At 32.4% G+C, this 21735-nt stretch overlaps 1 protein-coding gene across 2 annotated transcripts; it reads left to right on the top strand.

Moving 5' to 3' along the window:
* The first annotated feature begins 2127 nt into the window (after positions 1-2127).
* Positions 2128-21464, top strand: LOC124356572 (ubiquitin thioesterase otubain-like). Of its 2 annotated transcripts, none has more exons than XM_046807652.1 (8): positions 2128-2245; positions 8603-8662; positions 10176-10228; positions 13280-13494; positions 14913-14997; positions 16030-16227; positions 18278-18483; positions 21348-21464. In XM_046807652.1, exons 2-7 carry the CDS (start codon positions 8611-8613, stop codon positions 18476-18478), a joined length of 804 nt encoding a protein of 267 aa, XP_046663608.1. In that variant the 5' UTR covers positions 2128-2245; positions 8603-8610; the 3' UTR covers positions 18479-18483; positions 21348-21464. The 2 variants fall into 2 exon arrangements, with proteins under 2 accessions (XP_046663608.1, XP_046663607.1); XM_046807651.1 differs by lacking the exon at positions 2128-2245 and adding an exon at positions 2295-2697.
* Positions 21465-21735: the final 271 nt, after the last annotated feature.

The following is a 21735-nucleotide window of genomic DNA, read 5'->3' as shown; positions in this document are numbered from 1 at the left end:
TACATTGGAAGGTAAACTCCTGGCCCTCATAACTAGAGAGGATGAAAATTCCAAAATCCCTTCGGCACATAGGTCACTCCGTCTTTTTTATTAACATTGTTGCTGTTTATTTTACTATCACTAGTATAAATGAATAAAATGTTTTCCAATATAACTTTTATTTTTGCGCAAGACTTTTCGGAATCAATGATTCATCAATGATCATCAGGCATTTCACAAATTAACAAATGTTTATAATTTTTGTTTGTATTTGTGAAGTCTGTTTAGCTCACTGGGCTTGAGTGCCATGTTGAATATAGAATCTTGGAGCATTGGAAAATTATGTTATTCATTTATAATAGTGATAGTAAAACAAACCTTTTTCCCAATGCTCAAATATTTTGCTGTTATTCGATTTCATGAATAACTTGTCGTACTTTTTTCAGACTGTTCTAATGTTCCTAGTTTTGATATACTCCCTTGCAGTGAATTCTTAGATTTTGTTCTTCGCTCTCATATTTAATTTATCACCATTACACTATTACCAGGCAACTTACTCCTGATACCTAGTGTATATGCTAATTGTAACAATACGAACAATAACAATATGATGCTCGACTAAACAGACACTGTGACTAGTAGTGCAATGTACATGGCGTGTCAACAAGCAGGGCCAACGCCGACACCGCGTCGTAAGAAAATGAATATAAAGGGGAAAATATAAGAAGAGGCGATTAGTATAGCTGATAGTTATAATGCGGATCCCACACAGTAATATCACAGGAACTCGCCAAAACCAAGGTCGGACTGTATTAGTGGTTATTTTATTGGTTTCTTGTGCATTTCCAGCTACTGCGATTGCGCATAAATTCAGCAGAGGTTTAGAAAATAAACGTATAGCACTGTTCTCAAGGTCAGGACTTAGTTTACGGTTAAGTGACTTAATTGGTTTTTGTTTGGGTGAATACCTACGTGTGCAATAAATTCAAAATGTTAATTTTAAAACCTTATTACAAGTACTTTTGAATTTGATTAAGAGATCGTGGAAATTGCATATTAATAAATTTTCAATTAAGATGACGAGAAATTTTATTTTATCGCCTCTGTCCTTACTAGCACTCTACAAACTACCCAAAATCCTTGAGCTCTAGGGCAATTGGCTAGTCTGTTCATTTACAAGACGGCCATATGATGAGAGATGTGATATTGATTACAACACATTGCTACATACAACATTGTATGACTCCTACACTGAAAAGAACAAACTAGGAGAACATAGCGGTCAGAACTTGTAACATACCTTGTAATCCTATCAGGTTCACATTTATATGAGGATCAGTCAAATACAACTCAGACTTCCTGCCATTGCTTTTTTCAAGGGTCCAAACAGCAATAGTCACGTGAGGATAAAAAAGGGGTGTAGGAAGGTGTTTAAGGGTTTATCGATGTGAGCACTCCAGTTTATCCCGCGTGAAAATTGCTATGTGAGGCTTAGCGTTGTTTTGGAAAAGGATTACATCTCTGATGGTTTTTTTAGAGCAATTTTTTATGAGTGCTCTCATTGCTAATACCTTCCTGTAACATAAATTCATTCATCATTAACATTAAGTTTAGATGTTCACCGATTGTAATAAACTTCATGATAAATGTCAATAATATATTGAAATCAAATAATTGTATTCTATATTAAAATTTATTCTTTACACGTTTGCTTTGTTTCTTAATTTAACTGTAGAAATTGCATTCAGAAGTTACCGTAATAGGCACCAAGTTTATTGCAAAGTGTAAAAGACAACTCAATCCTATACTGTATTACCCATGTAGGCTTATTTCTGCAGAAAGCCTGTTAGTCTTTTTTTAACCATTGCAATATCATATTGTATTTTTTCATTCCAATTGTTATGCAATTGTATTAATTGTCAAATTTTACATTTTAAATTCCATGTTTGTATTCTTAAAGATATACATAACGATTCTTCATAGAATAGGAAGGCTTAGTTGTATTATAAAATATAAACTTGATCATTATATGTTTTATAAATTTTCTTTTTGAATTGAAAAGAAAAAAATATGATTTATGCATTCATTAAATATGTTTAAAGTCAAAGATTACGTCTCCGAAGATGTTTCCTTTTTTCATTTCGTCTACGCTCCCTTCCTCCATGGTTACAAGTAGATTGTTTGTTGCTTGTTGACTTGACTTTGTGCTTTCCTCTATGGTCATTTGTAAATTGACGGATTTTGCTTTGTCTTTGATAATTTTTAGGTAAATAGAATTAATTTAACTTTAGTTTGTTGTAAAATAGATCATTACTATGTGTCCATTACATTTGTTATATAAAGTCCTGCATCTCTTTAATTTAAATGAACATGTTTGGATTTTATAATCTACTAACCTAGAGCAGAATTCACTGAATTGGAAATAGAGACTAAAGATCATCTTGTATTTACGTATTAACTTATTTTAGAATATGTTTTAAGTATTTACCACAGAAATATAGCCAAAGTGTCTTTTATTAGCATATGTATTTAGAATTATTAACATCAAGCCCTATAATTAGGACTTGTAATTATATGTTGGGGCTCTGTTAAAGTTACAAGTTCTTCATGGAAGCTACAATCTGAATACTTATATATATTTGCGCATAAATTATTATTTTAGATAATCCTAGACGCAACCAGTTCCATCAATAAACTTAATGAGACTATTGTTATAAGGTAACAATGATTATTTTACAATAACAATACAAATAGGCTATTTGTTTATATTGAATTTAATAAGAGGCTTTAGTGTGTTACTTCTGGTCATTGAGGTGCATATATTTTATAATACTTTTCTCACATTAGAACTTATCTTGGATCTTAAATAAAATGTAGCCTAATACTAAATCTGCAGTTTGTATTTTAGCTACCTCAACAGGGTACAGTTTCTTTACATGTAAGCTTTTTACATAACATTCCAAGGGTTTAGTTAAAACTATCTATATTTATTTACATTAGCGTGACCATGGAAAATGGACTTTTTTTCATGGGTTGGGCATTTATAGCCAAGTATTATTACCTATCACAGGTGCATATGAACTGGGGGAAAGTATATTATTGTATTATATTGATGCCTTTCGGACATTATTGCATTAAGGAGCAGGGGCATCACGTGATCTGGGATTCGACTTTTGCAAGCTCAAGTTAATTTTTCTTCTAAAAGAGCAAGCAGTGCGCAGTGGGCAGGCATCGTTGACAGGATTAACGTATTAGTCAGCATCATTTCAGTAACTTATCACTTAAATTTATCATACAAACATAACATACTTTTTCATTAAATGTGTTTGGTACGATTATTTTATATGAAAGTACGATAATTTCTCGTTGTTGGTATGATAATCGGTTTTTAAAATCTGGCTATACTGAGTTTGAGCAGACGCGGAGTTATAGGAAACTGTCAAAAACGGAGTTTTCAGAGGATTAAAAAAAATCTTAGCTCCTTTGATTTTCGTTGCTGACGAATTTTTTCTTCAATATTGTTTTCAGGAAAAAAATTGTAGTTCTCAGGAAAAAAAAATGAACATACCTGTCCGTGGTCACGTCAATGTAAATTGGTACCAAACTATCTAATAATTGTTAACTGCCCATAGTATTTTCCTACACGCCAAGCCGTTTTTCCAAGTTCTGAAATCTGTAAAAAATGGTTTTTACTGTAAACCTAACTGTATTTTGTATAATTTTGTTTACAATGAGCCGTATAATACAATGATAATAAGTAACTAGGGTAAATACTTTCATTTCAAATTTTATGGTGAGTGGTGAATTTTTTATTTGCATGTACAAAAGGGGGGTGGGTGTGCATGAAAAGTATTGTTTAGTATATAAATTTAAAATTCCAAAATAGCCTTAAGGTCACAAATTTAGTCTAGTTTTAAAAAATGTACAGTTTTGTTTGAGTCTTTGGATAAAGCGCAAAAACTGAAAGTACTACTAGAAGAGTGACGGTTTTCGTAATAAAAAAAAATCAATTTCTTAAAATGTTTGGTATTTATTTACAATACCGTGACCATGAAAAATGGACTTTTTTTCATGGGTTGGGCATTTATAGCCAAGTATTATTGTCACAGGTGCATATAAACTGGGGGGAAAGTATATTATTGTATTATATTGATGCCTTTCAGGCATTATTGCGTTAAGGATGGAAAATAACCGACAAAATTTTGTCGAACAACACTTGGAGGGTTAAGGATCAGGGGCATCACGTGATCTGGGATTCGACTTTTGCAAGCTCGAGTTAATTTTTTTTCTAAAAGAGCAAGCAGTGCGCAGCACTGCGCAGCGGGCAGGCATCGTTGACAGGATTAACGTCATCATTTCAGTAAAATTGCCAGAGGTACTGTCAAAAACAGAGTTTTCAGAGGATTTCAAAAAATCGTAACTCCTTTGATTTTCGTTGCCGACGAATTTTTTCTTCACTATTGTTTTCAGGAAAAATTGTAGTTTTCAGGAAAAAAAAATTAACATACCTTTCCATGGTCACGATTTTGTAAATTGATACCAAATGTTTAAATTATTATAAAATGTTAACCTAACTATATTTGGTATAATTTTATTTACAAAAAAATAGAGAACACTATAATAATAAATATTGTGAGAAAACCTATGGTTGGTTTTTATTTCTTATGGTTAGGCCTAGTAGAAATGAACCGAAAATTTTTATTTTAGCCTACGTTTATTAAAAAAGGAGTAGTTACCCGATAAAAAAAGTTATTCTAATAATTTAGTAGTGTTATATATAAATAATATATATTTTTTTGTAAAACTATTATAAAACACTTACAAAAACAAAAAAATTTGGTGGAACTATATTTTATGAAAGAAGAAACAGCAACGTCATTCTAAAATTACTCCGCTGTCATAGAACAAAAAGGTAATTCTAAGCAATATATGGGTCAACCTCGATTTTTCTCATATTACAATATAATGTTCCAATAGTCAATTAGAAAAGGAAATGACTAGAATTTCTTGCCGGAAAGCAGTCGGGTTAATTTTTTTTCTAAAAGAGCAAGCAGCGCGAAGCACTGCGCAGCGGGCAGCCATCATGCGTTAATTCATTATATACCCAGATCACGCACGATGCCTGCCCGCTGCTTGCTCTTTTAGAAAAAAAATTAACTCGAGTTTGTTCCAAATTTGAAGCCCAGATCACGTCAGTGCCCCTGATCACTAATAGGTAATTCTAAGCAATATATGACCGTCTGGCGGTTGCCTGCTCCCTATAACTGCTTTCCAGCAAGAAATTCTAGTCATTTCCTTTTTTAATTGACTAATAGAACATTATATTGTAATATGAGAAAAATCGAGGTTGACCCATATATTGCTTAGAATTACCTTTACGGATTATAACTAATGGGATTAAGTGGGCAGTTCAAATCAACGGATATCCGTTTTTTTCCCCATAGTACCTCAGACATTGTAGGGGCTTACTATATTCTCACCAACATTAGAGGATATGTGTTTAATGCATTGGTCACTTGGGTATCAGGGGGGTAACACCCGGAGTAGCGAATCAAAATTTCAATATTATTAATGAATTCTGCTTGTTCTAAACAAAAATGTGTATGGTTTTAGGGGGTACAAATCACAAATAACTTTGGTTTTTAATAATTTAAATGTCAATGTAAATTTGTGTGTTGTGCTTCTTATCTAGGATTTTCAGCGTTCTCTACTCCCGATAGTTTATCTGAGTGTTCAGTGGTCAGAACAGTTAAGTAGAGCATGAACAAGCATGCCTTGCAGTAGCCTTCACTACCTCCATTAATAACAATGGTGCCCATTATTCGTGTTCTTTAATACCATTATTTAATAAGGTCTGAAAGTAATTTACGTGAGCAGTTAAAAAGTGTTAGGAAATTAATTTATTCATTTTTAATTGGTCATCATGTATTTTAAAGTTTGAATATGGGTTCATTGTGTAATCATGTGTTATTTTTATATCAAGGAAAGTTACCATGTTTATCTGATCACGTAGTATGTAAGTAGATAGTACATAAGTACAATGTTATGGTACAATAGTTTCCGTATACATGAAACTTATGTTTGTTTTTTACACAATTTATTTGTTTGTTGAAAGTTTGGTTTTGTTTGTATGCATTATTTTCATTATTTATTTTTTTTTTTTTTCAACTAGGTATTAAAAATACGACTCTAGCCTACGCACAGGCTGTTTGCCCATGTAGGCTAATTTCCATACGCTAAAGAATTCTACGTGATGCCCGTAGAACAATAAAATATTACTCTGCAGTAGGAAAGTAGTTCCACTTTTTATGCTTTATAACTTTGTATAATACTTTTAGTGATTTATTGTTTGTATATTAATTATCAATTTATATATTGATACTAATTGTAATAGTATTGTAATTATAATGGAAATAAAATTTCTTTCATTTCATTTTTTTTTCATATTTTTTATCCATACCAGAAAAGAGATTTGTATTATTAACCTATAGCTATTTTCCTACTGAAGAAAACAACGTAAGGTTTTAGGGTATGAAAATGACTTTCAATACATTTTAAAAATTAAAATTGGAACTACTTTTCTTGTAAGATAGAAAGTTATGGTTAGGTGAATTGAATTTACAATATCTATTTTTTTTTTTTTCAAGTTGGGTTTCCTATTAAAGTAGTAATGGCCGGAAGCATTCGCTTTAGACCATTTAGAATTTGGTATTTTAGTGATAAGTACTACCTCAAGGGATGCTTTTTTATGTGGCCATCAGATGGCCGGAGACACTTGTGTTAGACTGATATGAACTTTCTTTTTTTATGAACTGTTCTTAGAAGTTCTAAATTCACAAAAACGTCATCTGGGTAAAATTTCCTTGATTTCAGCATTATTATTATTTTATGTATCCAAAGATGGCGTAACGGCTGATGTCAGCAGCAACCATTACAAGGTCGATTTCAATCATAACAAGACCACGTGATGCCCGTAGAACAATAAAATATTACTCTGCAGTAGGAAAGTAGTTCCACTTTTTATGTTTTATAACTTTGTTATTTGACATTTGCATCCCTTGAAATCTTTTTTTTTTTTTTTTTTTTTTTTTTTTTTTTTTGTTCAGGACAATAGCAATAGGTTAATAATGCGAAACTCATGTTTTGCCACTCTATCCGTTAAGTTCATAATTACCAGCTATTTACATTAGTCTTTATGCCTAGTAACTTTTCGCTCCATTTCAATTTCAGATTCTTTATTGTTTTAAAATTGATTTTCTTTTAATAGGCCTAATGTTTAAAGAAGATTTAGAAAAATTTGTTTCCTTCAGCTTTCTTACTATATTGTAACGCGCATTTGCTGCTTTAAACACCATTATAGCTGAGCATTAGCGAAGCCTTATCACTTGATGGACTAGGAAAATTTCATTTCTGTTTGTGTCTGCACTATATCTCCAACAATTTTGCACGAACCTTAATTTCTCTATAAGAAACGTTGAATTCGATGATAGTGCGGCTGAGCGTTAGAGCATTTTTACGTTATTCTTATGGGTAACTATGATGGCAACGAGAAAATCAACCCAGCAGGGATCACTTCTGGCTGGTTTATACCTACCAGTTGAACCCACCACTGGGCACAGCAAAAACCGATGTGCCACTTCAATCTGGACAACCTTATGGATGTCCAGTAGCGGCACATCACTAACCGCAAATGTTGAGATTCTGGGGTTCATGGGCAATTCGATAGGTCTAGTCTACTGTGGAAGATGACTGTTGGAGTTGGTGGGGTTTGTTCCCTTACCTCAGAGGCTCTTGTTAACCTCAACAAGGGTGTGCCACCCCCTGCCTACTTTGACTGGAGAGGCTGGTTCAGAGCTGGCCTCCCCTTCTTCCGGGATGACTTTGAGATGTAGTGCCCTAATTCTTCCTCATGGATCTTGATAGGAGGCGGCCCCTACTCCCTAACCTTACCCATCCTGAATATCCTATCACTCCGGAAGCAGTGCACAGGACTAAGTGCAATTTATAAGCTTCTTGTCCTAAGAGAACAAAAAAAAAAAAAAACAAGAAAATCACAAAGAAATAAATTTCAAAACAAACTCAGACAAATGACATAATAACACATGTAACTCATTGAAATGAGTTATTGACCTGAAATTTTCCATTTAACTTGAGCGTAGCTTGTTTCACTGCACATGGCATGGCTTACTCCTAACTTGTTTAAACAATCTGACCCTTGTATCTGTACATTGTTTGGACCTCATTCCCAGGAATTTGAGATTGTTCCAGGACACCAAAATTTCCGATGTTATCCGTTCTATCATTATTTTTTTAAACTCAAAATTGTACTAGATTTCATTAATGTAATGTAGAAAAATAGTAAGTTATTACTTAGTTTATTGAATATTTATTCATTTGGTAAATTATCACCTTTATTACCCTTCCAATAAATTTAGATAAAGATATATTATCTATTGGTTAATGTACTAAATTAATACTTAAGAATCAGATAGATTGTTTTAGTTGGATGTTATTGGATATTGTTAAATTCTAATACTCCTCCAGTTATAATAGTAGCTACTTGTTCTGGGAGGATTTTGTTTTATAGATTGATTATTTGTTCATATATTTGTCTTGTTCCCAGGTTTTTAAATGGCTGATGAGGTAATTACTACTGATAATGAACCAACTTATGGAAATTCAGGTAATATTTTAGTGTCTCATACAATTGATACAAATCAACAATAACATAATATAAAAAACATAACATATTGTCATTGATTCATATAACAATATATGAATCTCAATATCGTGTCAGATTTAGTGAACACACTAATTTCTATGTGAAACCAAGTTGTATGTACACATCATTTGGTATTAACCCATTCATGCTGAAATACGAGTACATGAAGCCCGAAATATGAAGTTACCTGTGTTGCTATTATATTGCAATTTTTCGTTTTCATGTTTGCTATAAGGAAGAAATAGGTTCGTTACTGTTGGATGTACGTGAAGATGATTGTAATGAAAATAATGATGTAGTTATAGTTGATAGGCATTTCGAAGATGCCAATTTAGCATATTCTGTCAGTTTATCAAATTGATAACAGACAGGTAACAGAAAATGTAAATTGTTATCATTTGTATAAATACTTACGATTTAAATCTCATTATAAATAATCTGCAAAGTATAAAATTTACTTGTAAAACTATAAATTGTGATTTTGAAGAAAAAATGTAGGTGATTTAGTGTCTAAATATTTTTGTGAAGGGTATTACATCCAGATGTAAGAAAAAAGTGTGCTTTAGCCATAATGTAATTTTTTCCATCAGTACATATGGAAAATTTACTTTAAATTTTTATCTTTAACTCTTTTTATTAAAAACATACATAAAAAATAAAATTAAAAAGCATCATTTATATATATTGTTTCAAGAACAAAATTATAAACAGCAAATTGGTAAAAAAAGTCAATTAAAAAAAAAACTAAAGATAAATTGAGAAAATTAAAAAACCTGCATTTTGCCACTAAAACCACAAGGTTGAAGAGCACTGCAGCTGTTCCAGGAGTAAATTGGCCAGTGGGTTAGCATAGTGCAATGTAAAATCCCATACTATACCAACTCCATAAGTTTAATAAGCCTATTTCAGATAATAGAAATTTTGGATAAGGTGGACTAACATTGTCTGTAATTGCTATACTACTATACTAGGTGTGAACTAGGTGAATGTTTTTAGAACAGTTCATACGGACATGATAGCTGATAATAAAAGAATATTATTGCTGCCATCATGACTGCCTTGCCCTTTCGCTGCTTGCTTCTCATGCAGATCTGAACGTAATTTTTTGTATTCTCCTCAAGGGCAGTTTTGTATGTCTTTAAGTCATTAGTTGTTTAACAATGAATAAAGTATTACAAATGATTAATCTAAGCATATGAGTGGCCAGTATGTGAGTAATGAAACAAGAATGGTATGTCTGAGGAGCAGATTGCTATGAACGCAGTGGAGTTAAATTTGGAATATTTCTCTACAATTTTGAACAGCCTGGTTGTACAGCTTCTCAGAAAGTTCATGGGATAATGCAAGTGCTGCACAATATGTTTACCGTACATTGGTTAGCTCAGGCTTCAGAATAAATGACATGAATACATAATAGATTTTATGTGCACGTTAATAATAACAGAAATATAACAAATTATTTTTACTTTTTCAGATGTAAATCAAGATGACCTGATTCTGCAACAGCAAAGGGACTTGGAAAAGGAGGTAACTTTCACGACAGATAATAAGCGAATAGTACAGGTTTTACTTGTTAGTAAAGCAACATTTTCTAAACAACCCTTGTTTATAGTATAATTTCTTTAAAAAATCCAAATTTTATGCAATTTTACGTTTTCAAACAGAGTTTAATACAGGAATTACAATCAAATCAAAGTCTGTATAAAAAACCAATTGTACAATAAGAGACATTAGTTTTAACTAATAATTATGTAATTTAATCTTCGTTGACAATTTCAGTGAAGTTTGAATTGTTCAAATGTTGTTAATTTTTAATATTTTTTATGTTACGAGGGGTGTTAGAAAAATAAGGTTTCCATGATTTTTTAAAATAGACAGCTCTATATTTCTACTTAGTGTTATACATCAATTTAAAACTTTTCCACATAATCACCGTTTCTGTCTAAACACTTTTGTAGACGATGCTCCAACTTTTCTATCCCCATGTCGTAGAATTCTGCTGCCAATCCTTTGAGGAATCGAGTAACCTCTTCCTTGACTTCATCATCGGTACTGAAGCTTTGGCCACCCAAGTGTTCCTTTAATTTTGGGAATAAGTAATAAATCTCAGGAATAAGCTAAGCAAGTTCGTGAATGGTGATTCTCCGATCTTCAAGCAATATTGTCTCAACTTTTTCAACAACTCCATCTGAAACTGAAGGCCGTCCACTTCGGTTTTCATCGTGAATTTCCATGCGGCTTTCACTGAATTCTCTACACCATTTCCGAACGTGTTAAACAGATATGCAGTTTTCACCATAAACTTCGATTAACTGACGATGAATTTCAATAGGTGAAATCTGTTTTGCATTTAAAAAACGTATCACAGCACGAATTTCGCATCTGGCGTGGTAACAACGATAGGGAGCTCCATCTTTGAAGGCAGCTAGGCCGGCACTGTTGGAAGTAGGGTTGTTGCAATATGAGGCTAGTTCCGATATTTGGTATCGATATCAATATCAAGCTTGGATATCAATATACCGATACTATCGAATCCAAATATCGATATCCTTAATATCGACCGATATCGATAAATAAGGGAAGGGGAATAATTAAATTGGTGTATACAACCTTTGATTGTATGAGTGAGTGTAACTAGTATAATCAAAGATACAACTTACAAGTTCATTTCCAAAATAATGTTTTTAATACAAGTACAACTTAATACATTAAACAATAAACCATTATTTAAAGATAAAAAAGAAATTCCTTAAATTATTTAAATTATTCTATTTAACATTTTTTAACGAAGAACCATTTGAAGCACAATTATTAACCCTTTGAACCCCAGGCGACGAAATATCGTCGCCGAGACTATACGCGAAGATCCCCACGGCGACGATGTATCGTCGCCAATGAAGATGCGAGAATCCCCGGGCGACGTAATATCGTCGCCATGGTATCTGCGTTTAATACATATTTATTTTAAACCGTAAAATACTTATTTTACGAATATTAATACATATTTATAAGTATTTTAGTAAAATACAAATTTTTTTATTAATATAGTGTATTTAAAATAACATCTATGCTCAAAAAAATATATTACTCTTTGTTGCTACAGCTGTATTTGTTTACAAAGCGGTCTAATGTTAAGTATATTGTCTTTATGCGTGTGAATTGAGTTAAATGTTGTAATTGAGACTGTTTTTAGTCACTTTTTCTTTAGTTTTAATCTTATAGTAATAATCAGTTCTGTGAACAATGAGTGATAACATTGTAAATCACCCGAGTGAATTGGACAGACAACTGGATGTTGACCTATCAGATGACGATTGGTCTGACATCTCATCAATTTTCAGTGATGACACTGATGTTGATCCTACCTATAGGCCAAGTATCTCGGACTCAGATGACGAAGAAATGCCATTTAGTCAGCTATCTACTTCTCGCGGTAACGCCGCCGCTAGGCCTACTCCGGACAATGACCAACCGGCCTCAGTGAGATCACGGTTGCAAAATCTTTATATTTAGAGATATTAATATAGTTGTTTTTGTACATACATAAAACTAAATTTAGAAAAATAAAATGTGGGTGCCCATACTAAAAGTTTTTCTTATTTTTGAATTAAAAAATCTTAAAATCTATTTTTTTACCTAAAAAACTAAAAACATATATTTTTAAGTTATTTTAATGTTGTTAAACAATTTTTTATACTTCAGACTAAAATTTTTCTGTGTACACAATTTCATTCTGGACATTTTGGTGTGTAATACAAGACAATAGCATAAAAAATAGCAAAAATATTAATTTTTTACGAACAGTATGCAATACAGCTGTTTCTGCTCCGGGGATTCTCGGTAGTTCTTAGGTCAAATGGTTTTGGTACGTTTTTCCCACCATCAATATTTTGGTCTGGGGTTCAAAGGGTTAAAATCAATTGTCAAAGTAAGAATAAAAATTACAATTTTACATTTCAATATAAATCTATAAGAATCTACATTGAGTTTTAAGAACAACAATTACATTTTAAAAAGCAACTATATTATACATGCTTAACTGAACCAAGCATCGTCTGGTTACTTTTTACTTAATCTGCAAAGTTAATTTCTTTGCTGGCGTTGCATTTAACAACTGAACAAAGCAAGTTGTTTGAGTTTTGCTTTTGTAAAACTAATAAAGCCAAAATAATAAATAATTACAACTTTTCATTCAATATGATATCAAAACCCCGATATTTGTATATTTCTTCCGATATCACGATAATATCGGATAACGTATATCGATATCAATATAGGTAATATCGAAACGATAATATCGATATATATTGATATCGATAATATCGCAACATCCCTAGTTGGAAGTAACGAGGTGCGAGTGGTATGGATAGAGAGAGGGACAGCTGATGAGTAAGATAGTGTTGCCAGATTTCTCCCAACATATCGCATTCTGTCTCGGCGGCATAGGGAACTTTATTTTTCTAATACCCCTCGTATATTCCATAGAGAGTTTTCTATTACAATTAAGTATTTATAATTTTATTTTATTTTGTTAAATGCAAATGAAGTACGACTATAATTTTCTTGTTCTTTTCACAGATTTCCGAAAAAATTGCTCTTGTTGGTCTGAAGGAGAATCTTTCCACATTAGAGTCAGAATATGATTCCGATGACATTTACAGACAGAAAGTCCAGGACTTGTCCAGCAAGTACAAAAGTATAAGAAGAACAAGACCAGATGGTAACTGTTTCTTCCGAGGATTTGCATTTGCTTATTTTGAACGATTGTTAGAAAATCAAGAAGAGTACAAAAGGTACTGGTAAAAATTTACTTAATATAAGTTTAATACTATAAATGGTAAATATTAAGCATTCCACGTTCCTTTCAGGTAACCTATTAACCACTTATCACAGTACCCTCTCGTGATGACTGACACAGTACCAAAACATCTGTCTTAAGACGTTAATGTAATGACGACACTCGTTATTTAATATATTTTTTAACATTATTCTCAAATTGAAAAGATTATGCATTAAAATTAAACAAAAGAACATGTACTACACTTATAAATATATATCAACCCCAGAAAAACTACGTAAATCAAGGTATAATACTACTGTATATTTTTGGACTTTATCTAATGTTACGTAACTGAATTGATCAATGTCTTATTTTGTAAAACTTATTATTTTTCAATATAATCCATGGTTTGAATAAACAAACACAGTACTGGTTGACATCCTTTCTGTTTTGTTGTTATTACGGTGGTGTCATTTGTATTTGACAAACATGGCAGAGCCTTCTAAAAAGTTTGATTGTGTTTTCTCAAAAATTAGATTATATTCTAGTCTGTTTCATTAGTTAAAAAAAAGTAGCTCAGTTAACCAAATCACAATAAAATTGATTTTTTTGTGAGCGTTATCAAACCACAAAAAAATCTTTTTGTGCTTTTGCTTGTTTGGTTGGATTTGTGTAAGAACACAAGTGTCATATTTTAAAAGAGACTAAAATTGAGAAAAATTAAGATAAATTAATTAAATAAAATGTTCAACAGAAAGAATTAGATTTTCTATAAAAGTGCATGAAAAATCATGGATTATAACTATAAGTAAAAAAGCTTGTTCCTTTTAAAATTAATAAAACTCAAATTATTCTGAAAATAATAAAAACGTTATATACTTTAACATGTTTATGAATTACATTGTGTTATATCCTGCTTAATTAGCTAAAAAAAAAATAGCTCAGTCAACCAAATATCAATAAAATTTAATTTTTAGTTAAGAATTGTGCTAAACTGTTGCATTTTTTGCATATTTAATTGGGTTTGTACAAGGAGGTTAGGTGCAGGAATATTGAGTGCCTAATGGGTTAAATACATGAAACGAATTCCATTTGTGTTTGGGGAAAGTATTTTTTATTGTCTTCCTAATTACTGATTTATATGATCTTCATCTCACATTTGTTTGTTCTGCCCACCTTACATTGCAAAAATATATCTAAACAATACAATAATAACAGCCCAAAAGTCAACTCATAACAACCTAATATCTGAAATGAAAAACTTCTGTTAATATTCCATTATAATAGACACGACACATCTTGGGTAAATTGATTAAAAGTGGCTTTCACGCTAAGGTATGTAATAACAATTTTAATTAGTTTTTTGTGTTTTATTTGTAATCAATTTTGTAAGATAGTGTAGTATGTTATAACACGGTTGTTCTGTTTCAGATTTAGAGATGTTGCTTTGCATAGCAAAGATTTCCTGATATCTTTAGGATTTCCTCAATTTACATTAGAAGACTTCCATGATACGGTAAGTTCAACAAATATCACAATTAAAAATTGTCCTTCAAGTGTATACAGTCTACAGAAAAGGCCCTAAAAACCAACCACAGAGTTACTGGCTTATTTCAATAATTCCCTTTTAGACAAATTAATAGAATCAATAGCATATGAGCAAATTAGCACCTTTTGGAATCAAGTAACCCCTTAAAACTAACTCAGAATGGCTATAGAAAAGATAGATCAATTGTTTGCGCACCAGATCACTTATACAAGCAAATTTATCTAACTTTCAAGGATAAAGCATGTGCTGGGACTACTCTGTGTGACTTGGCCAAAGCCTTGATTAATAATCTTACTACCAAAATTAAAATACTTCGGATTTCAGTTCATTTTTTTAATCTTAGTTTGAGAATCGTAGACAAATATGGTATTCATGGATGGTAAATGTTCAGATGAGGTTATTGTGAAATGGGATGTTCCGCAAGGTTCAATTCAGAGCCCTGCTATTTATAATTTTTTGTAAATTATTTTCCACTAGCAATAAAAATGTAAAAACGTCTATGCAGATGAAACAATCTTTTTTAATGTTGGAAAGACTCTCTTTGAGCTTGAGAAATTGACAATGGTTCAGTTGAATGGACTTAATCAAGCAAATAAAAACAAGAATATGATTTTTATAAAAAATTCCATTAACTCCGATAAAAAATAATTGTAAATCAGCCAAATCATGTAGACACTGACTTACCTTGGAGTCCACATATTTATTAGATGTTTAATTTATGTAGTTCCCCAAAATTCAGGACCGCGTACTATGCTTATTTCCAGTTGGTTTTTAGATATGCTTTGATTCTATGAAGGAGCGGTATCAAAACTCAGGACACCTCGATTGTACAAAAGAAAGTGATTAGAATCATTACTAAATTCGTATTAGTATACATAAAAAAATACCCCGTATTGTCCAGGAAGTTTCCATTTCCATTGGAAGATTACAATTACCGTTCTTTACTTATTAATTATTGGTTGTTAAAATAAAATAATTCAGTTCTGTGTCTGTTGACAGTTTATGGAAGTAGTGGACCTGGTGGGCAAGGGTCCTGATGCTCAAGAGGCACTCTATGCTAAGTTCAATGACCAGGGCTACTCGGACTATGTGGTGGTGTATCTCCGACTGTTGACCTCAGGACAACTGCAGAAGCAGGCGAACTTCTACAAGTACTTCATAGAGGGTGACAGAACTGTCGCAGACTTCTGCAGTCAGGTGAGCAACACCTTCAGCTTGTTCTAGATCAGCTTTCCAACACAGACTTCGCTTGACATCCTTAATCCTAATGTGAACTTACTTCTGAGGTAATACTTTGAGGTTTGACTACATTGTTTGCTATTTTCTTTTCACATGTCGTGCAAAGTTGTACATTTTATTGTAATTTGGCATATTGTTAGTTGTTTTTTGTTTTAAACCCTTTCCCACTCGCATTGTTTCCAGGCGCTCACGGTGCTTCTAACCTCAATTAATTCGCTCTGCCGGTCGCGCTTGGTCAAAATACGCTGTGCCTCAACTTACACACGTTCTGTCATTGTAATTAACTATAATTATATATATTAATTATTTTACTATATATTGGTTCAATGAAGTTGACTGTACGAGACCAGGGAGGGGGGCACACACGGACAGCAGGGCGCCGATGGCGCGGGGTTGTTTATTGCGCAGTTACTTGGTGAAGGTCATTGTCTGGCTCGCTGTCACTGCCCCTGCCACTGTGATCACTCCGAACTACATTCTCAATGCCACCAACCATTTCACAAGGCTCTGGTACATCACTACACTCACTTGAATCGTCGCAATCATTACTAATAACGAGATCGAATTCACTGTCACGAAGTGTACGACTACAACCCGCCATTGTTTCCACACAACTAATACAAATAGCAAAATAATGGAATAAATCTACTGTAAAAGTAAAGTGAATGGTCTCCTGATAGCAAAAAACCCATAGTAGTTCAACATATTGTTACTCGAGAGCAGCACTTATCGGCTCTAGTAGATCAAGCAGTGCGTGCCGATCTGTGCCGTTTAAGCTGCAGTGGCTATGTGGTGGCCGTGCCGATTCATGCCTTGCGAGCGGGAGAGGGTTAAAAACTTGTGTCATGTTTGGTTTTACTGTAATCCTTCATTCAAGGTCACAATGCACTCTGTTATAATATTGGCACTACACTGTAATGAGACTGATCAGTTGGAATGTTAACTAGTTTTTATTCAATATTATCAAAATCTATGAAGATCCCAGTTATTGTATGCTCCATGAATATTTCAGTGGTATGCATATTCTAGATGCAATTCAGTTGCATGCTTCTCTTCAGTTTCCAAACAATAACCTGGTTTGATTATTGCAATTTTTACACATCTACAAGCTCAGTATATACTAGTGAGAACTGATACAAAGGATAGTATATTTTTAAACTAAAATGTTTGAAACATGTAAAAAATTAAAGAAATATTTCCTGTATTCTAAAGAAGTTTTCCTTAAGCCATAGTAAGAATGGCATATTACAGTGCCAGTGAAGACAGATATAAAATTAAAATTAAAATGTAAACAAATGTTTCCGTTCTTTAATGAACTTAGTTAAAACATTAAAGAAAGTTTAAAATGGTTAAAAACTGTTTAGTGTAATTTAAATTTTTATTATGAAACGTAATTTTTAATATTATTTTTATAAATTCTAAAGTGTTTAGGGAACTTTTCCATTGTTTTTATTTATATAAACCTTCCTTGGACTTCCAACAAATATAAAAAAAAAAATTGAGCCAAATTGGTCCAGCCATTTTTAAGATCAGCGCTTAGCAAAAATTTGTATTTATAAGATTTAAAGGGTTGGTTTTTATTACCATGAACCTAAACCTTGCTAGTTTACTCTTGTAGACAGTTTTTGTTTGTTTTACAGTCCAGTTCACTTGTATTGAGCATTGTGCAATTTATAATTCAATGTGCCACATTTTGGAATTAGGCAAAGCTGACCCAAGTCAATTATAATGCGTAACTTCAAAACAAATGACACACATATTTTTACAAAAAGCATTGCAATATATCAAACTTAGATGACTCAAACTTGGAACTTTTGTTTAACTCCAAAATTTTTTAAGACAGAAAACAGGCTTTGTTCTTTAATCCATTCTCACACAATTAACTAGATTTTAATTCTCCAAGCCTAACCATCATTGAATGTATGTAATTTCCAGAAAAATAGCATGACAGGACATGTGTGATTCAGATTTTCTTTATGTGTATTAATAAAGTTTGATTTCTGTGCAGGAGGTGGAGCCAATGTTCAAGGAAAGTGACCACATCCACATCATCGCTCTAAGTGCAGCCTTCAATGTGGGAGTGAGGGTGAGGTACATGGACCGAGGCACAACACCTGAGGTCATCGCTCACGACTTCCCTGAGAACTGCACCCCTGCCATCCATCTTCTGTACCGGCCCGGTCACTACGATATCCTATACCCTGGTTAACTGTGGTCAGTACTTGTTATATCATTGACCTTGACATCTTTCTTTCTGTAGACAGCCCACAGGCCTGTGTCTGTAGTATTAACCCTTCGAACATCACTAATAAATGTTGTTTCTTTAAGTTCAAAGCTTATTTTTATTATAACTAAATTATAAAAGGTAAAAGCAAAAGAAGTATAAACAGGGCATTTGACTTAAAATTTATGTATTTATTGATCAAAATACAAAAGAACTATTTACAATACTGTTTATTTCAACAAATAAATTCTCATAATTTCATTGTAAAATGTAATTAAACACGATGAAGAATAATAACGAGATACGTAGTAGACGCACATTCGTGACCACCGAGAAAGCAGTAATACACGCCACGGATATGTTTGGTTATGGCTCTGTAGGAGGTGCAGAACTGACGAGCAGGTGATTGGAGTTAGACGAAGGGTGAAGGTCGTTTATAAATACTTCCGTAGCAACTGCGATAAGCACAGAGCAAGCACCGGGCATTTTGAAGGCCTTTTGTGAACTAAGAAACAAAATCTATAACATTGGATATAACTGTATTTGCGTTTTGGTCAAATTCTACCATTCTAATACATCCGTTTTGGGCGTGGGAAGGGTTAATATTCTAAACAAATATGCTAAGTTTACTATGATTTACGTGGCATGATAGCAAGTATGAGATTTCTTAATAATCACTTTGTTAGACAAATTGATAAGGTTGTGTATAAATGTAATTAGTGTAATCTTGTGTGCTTTTGTACCTCTGGATTCATTCTCTTTTCCCTCAGTAATGATTATTTTCAAATCAATATTGTTCTTTTATGAGATACATTTCTTTTTCAATTAAACATATTTCTTTATTTATAAGCTTAAATGGATACATGTGGCAACTTACAAAGTGTAAATGTTACATCAGATTGTAAATGTTATCAGATTGTACAGTATTTTTTTATGTTTTTTATATGCAGATTATTTTAATTTGTTTATTCTAAAAGGCAGTTATTCAAACTAATTAGAGTTCTTTTAGAAGTTATCTCGTTGAAGAAAAATGACAATATAATAAAAAAGTAAATGTGTGTAATTTGCATTGTGCGTTCTGACACATCCAATGGGTCAGACCTCTTACTTGTTAACCATCCAATACTTTTGGAAGGGGTAGCCATTTTTATTTCCATAATAATTGTGTAACTACCTTAACTTTTATGTTATCAATCTGTTCTCAATAAATGATCTTCAAGTTATTACATGAGAGAATAGGAAGGCAGGCATTACCATTCCAGATTGGAATGTAATTCCTCTTTTTCTCAACATGAAGGCATGAAAGTGAACACACAAATGAGGATATTTCGTGCCCTACAATACAGATTGTTTTAATGTTCGTCATTGACGTGAATTCCCAAAAAAACTCCATACTTGAGCTTCACGTCATTGACACAGAATCTCATGGAATCTATTGGAGGTTATTTAAATGTAATATTATGTTTAAGTAACTGTCATATCGGCCTCCTTGATTATGAGTGATAAGAAGGCTTTATCTTTCTTCCAGAGACAAATATAGCTCTGCGTATATTAAACAAAGGCGGCCAGTGCCTTGTTGATTATGTTGAAGGACTTCCCAATCAGCACATTCTCCTCACTGCTCCGATCGGCCAGTCCACTTTTATTCTGTCCTTTTTGTCCCATCACAGTTGATTTAGACCCACTATTTGTAGAAATGGACAATAATTGATATTTACAAAGTCAAGTTAATATTAAGTTAGCACCGCTGTCATCGCAACAAGCGTGGCCATTCGTTGGATACTAATCTCACACAAAAAAGTACAGCTAACCTAATTTGAACGTTAACCATAAACTAACGAGTTGAGTGAATTTAAACAACTAGAGCTAACTTAACTCGTACTATAAATTTAGCTTTTTTATTTCTGTATCTAGAAATATAAAGAAAATTTTTCACAAACATTAAATTTAAATTTTTGTGACAGTAAGAACGAAAAATGATGTTTTGTGGTGTTCTCAACCAAACTGCAATTTTGAACATTCATAACTAGGAAAACTTGTTATTCTTGAGATCAAAGTTGTGTACAATATATGTACTAATATACTTTTTTAAAGAATCTAATTTTAGTATTTTTTAATTATATGGATAAAAGTTGTCAATTAACCATGGGTTCGGCATTGGTCATGATATTGAGCTTACAGTCATTATGTTTATATTAAAGGTCATTTATTTGTTTAAACACAATTTAAAACTATGGTTTTTAACACCACTTTAATTAAACAGATTTTGTTAATTTACCGCGGCTGGTGCCTCCTTGTTGGAAAGCACGTACCGTCAGACTGTCAGGAGGGCAGTGTTGCAAAGATCGTGCGTGGTCCACTCATGCCCTTAACTGCAAGAGGAGGGTGTAATATATTAAATATTGTTTTAATATATTGACTTCCAATTGCAGGTTTAACTATGAATAATCCATTTTCAGAACTGCAGTTTAGTAGTAAAGCGCTGAAAACCGGTATCTTTTTTCATTCTTATAGACACAAAACTTGGTTATTGTTTGTAACTAATTTGCTTTACACGTCTGAAAAAGCAGAAAAAAGTAAACAAGCTATATTTTAATGTAACTCCTGTAAATGTTAGCTGTATTAGTTACTTTGTGTTAACATTCAAACTTGGGTATCTATACTTTTTGATCTGAGAGTAAGCAGTTGCTTTCCAACCAGAAAGTTTGTCATCAAGCAGTGCGGCACAGTGTCTAATATTTTATGTATAGGAAATTAAATGTGATGATGAATACATAATCTTATAGTATCATAGAAAAAAAATTTTTTTCTTTGCCAAATATCACTGTTCTCATGTCTGTGAAATTTGTTTCAGATCGCTGGTAGCATTTAACTTCTGATCTCCAAGCCTTTGTGTCAGTTACAAACTGGTTCCATCATTAATTTAAAGTATTTTGTATTGTTTGTATAACAATAAAATATTGTTAACCAATTTCTTTTGTACCTTTATTCAATTTTTAGATGGTTTATGTATAAAAAAATTGTAAACAAACAGTAAGAGAGAATAGCCAGTACAATTGCCGATATTTTCAGATTTTATTTTACACAACTTACTTGTTCAGCATTATAACTAGAAAGAAGAACTATTATATCTTTTCTACAAAAAGATTAGTTATTTTTAGAACCAGATCTTTAATTTTTCATTTGGCAGAACCCAGATGATTCAGTAATTTTTTAATCCACCTATTGCATTCTCTTTGTTT

Source organism: Homalodisca vitripennis, chromosome 3, assembly GCF_021130785.1.
Source record: "Homalodisca vitripennis isolate AUS2020 chromosome 3, UT_GWSS_2.1, whole genome shotgun sequence".
Taxonomy (NCBI): Eukaryota; Metazoa; Arthropoda; class Insecta; order Hemiptera; family Cicadellidae; genus Homalodisca; species Homalodisca vitripennis.
The sequence above is the reverse complement of the archived record's forward strand: the minus strand, read 5'-3'. Positions and strand labels throughout refer to the sequence as shown.

Excerpts from the sequence above, each read along its gene's own strand:
- LOC124356572 (XM_046807652.1), top strand. The coding sequence starts at position 8,611 with ATGGCTGATGAGGTAATTACTACTGATAATGAACCAACTTATGGAAAT. Across the intron at positions 10,229-13,279 it reads AAAGGGACTTGGAAAAGGAG|ATTTCCGAAAAAATTGCTCT; the intron begins GTAACTTTCACG and ends TTCTTTTCACAG. Across the intron at positions 16,228-18,277 it reads TCGCAGACTTCTGCAGTCAG|GAGGTGGAGCCAATGTTCAA; the intron begins GTGAGCAACACC and ends ATTTCTGTGCAG.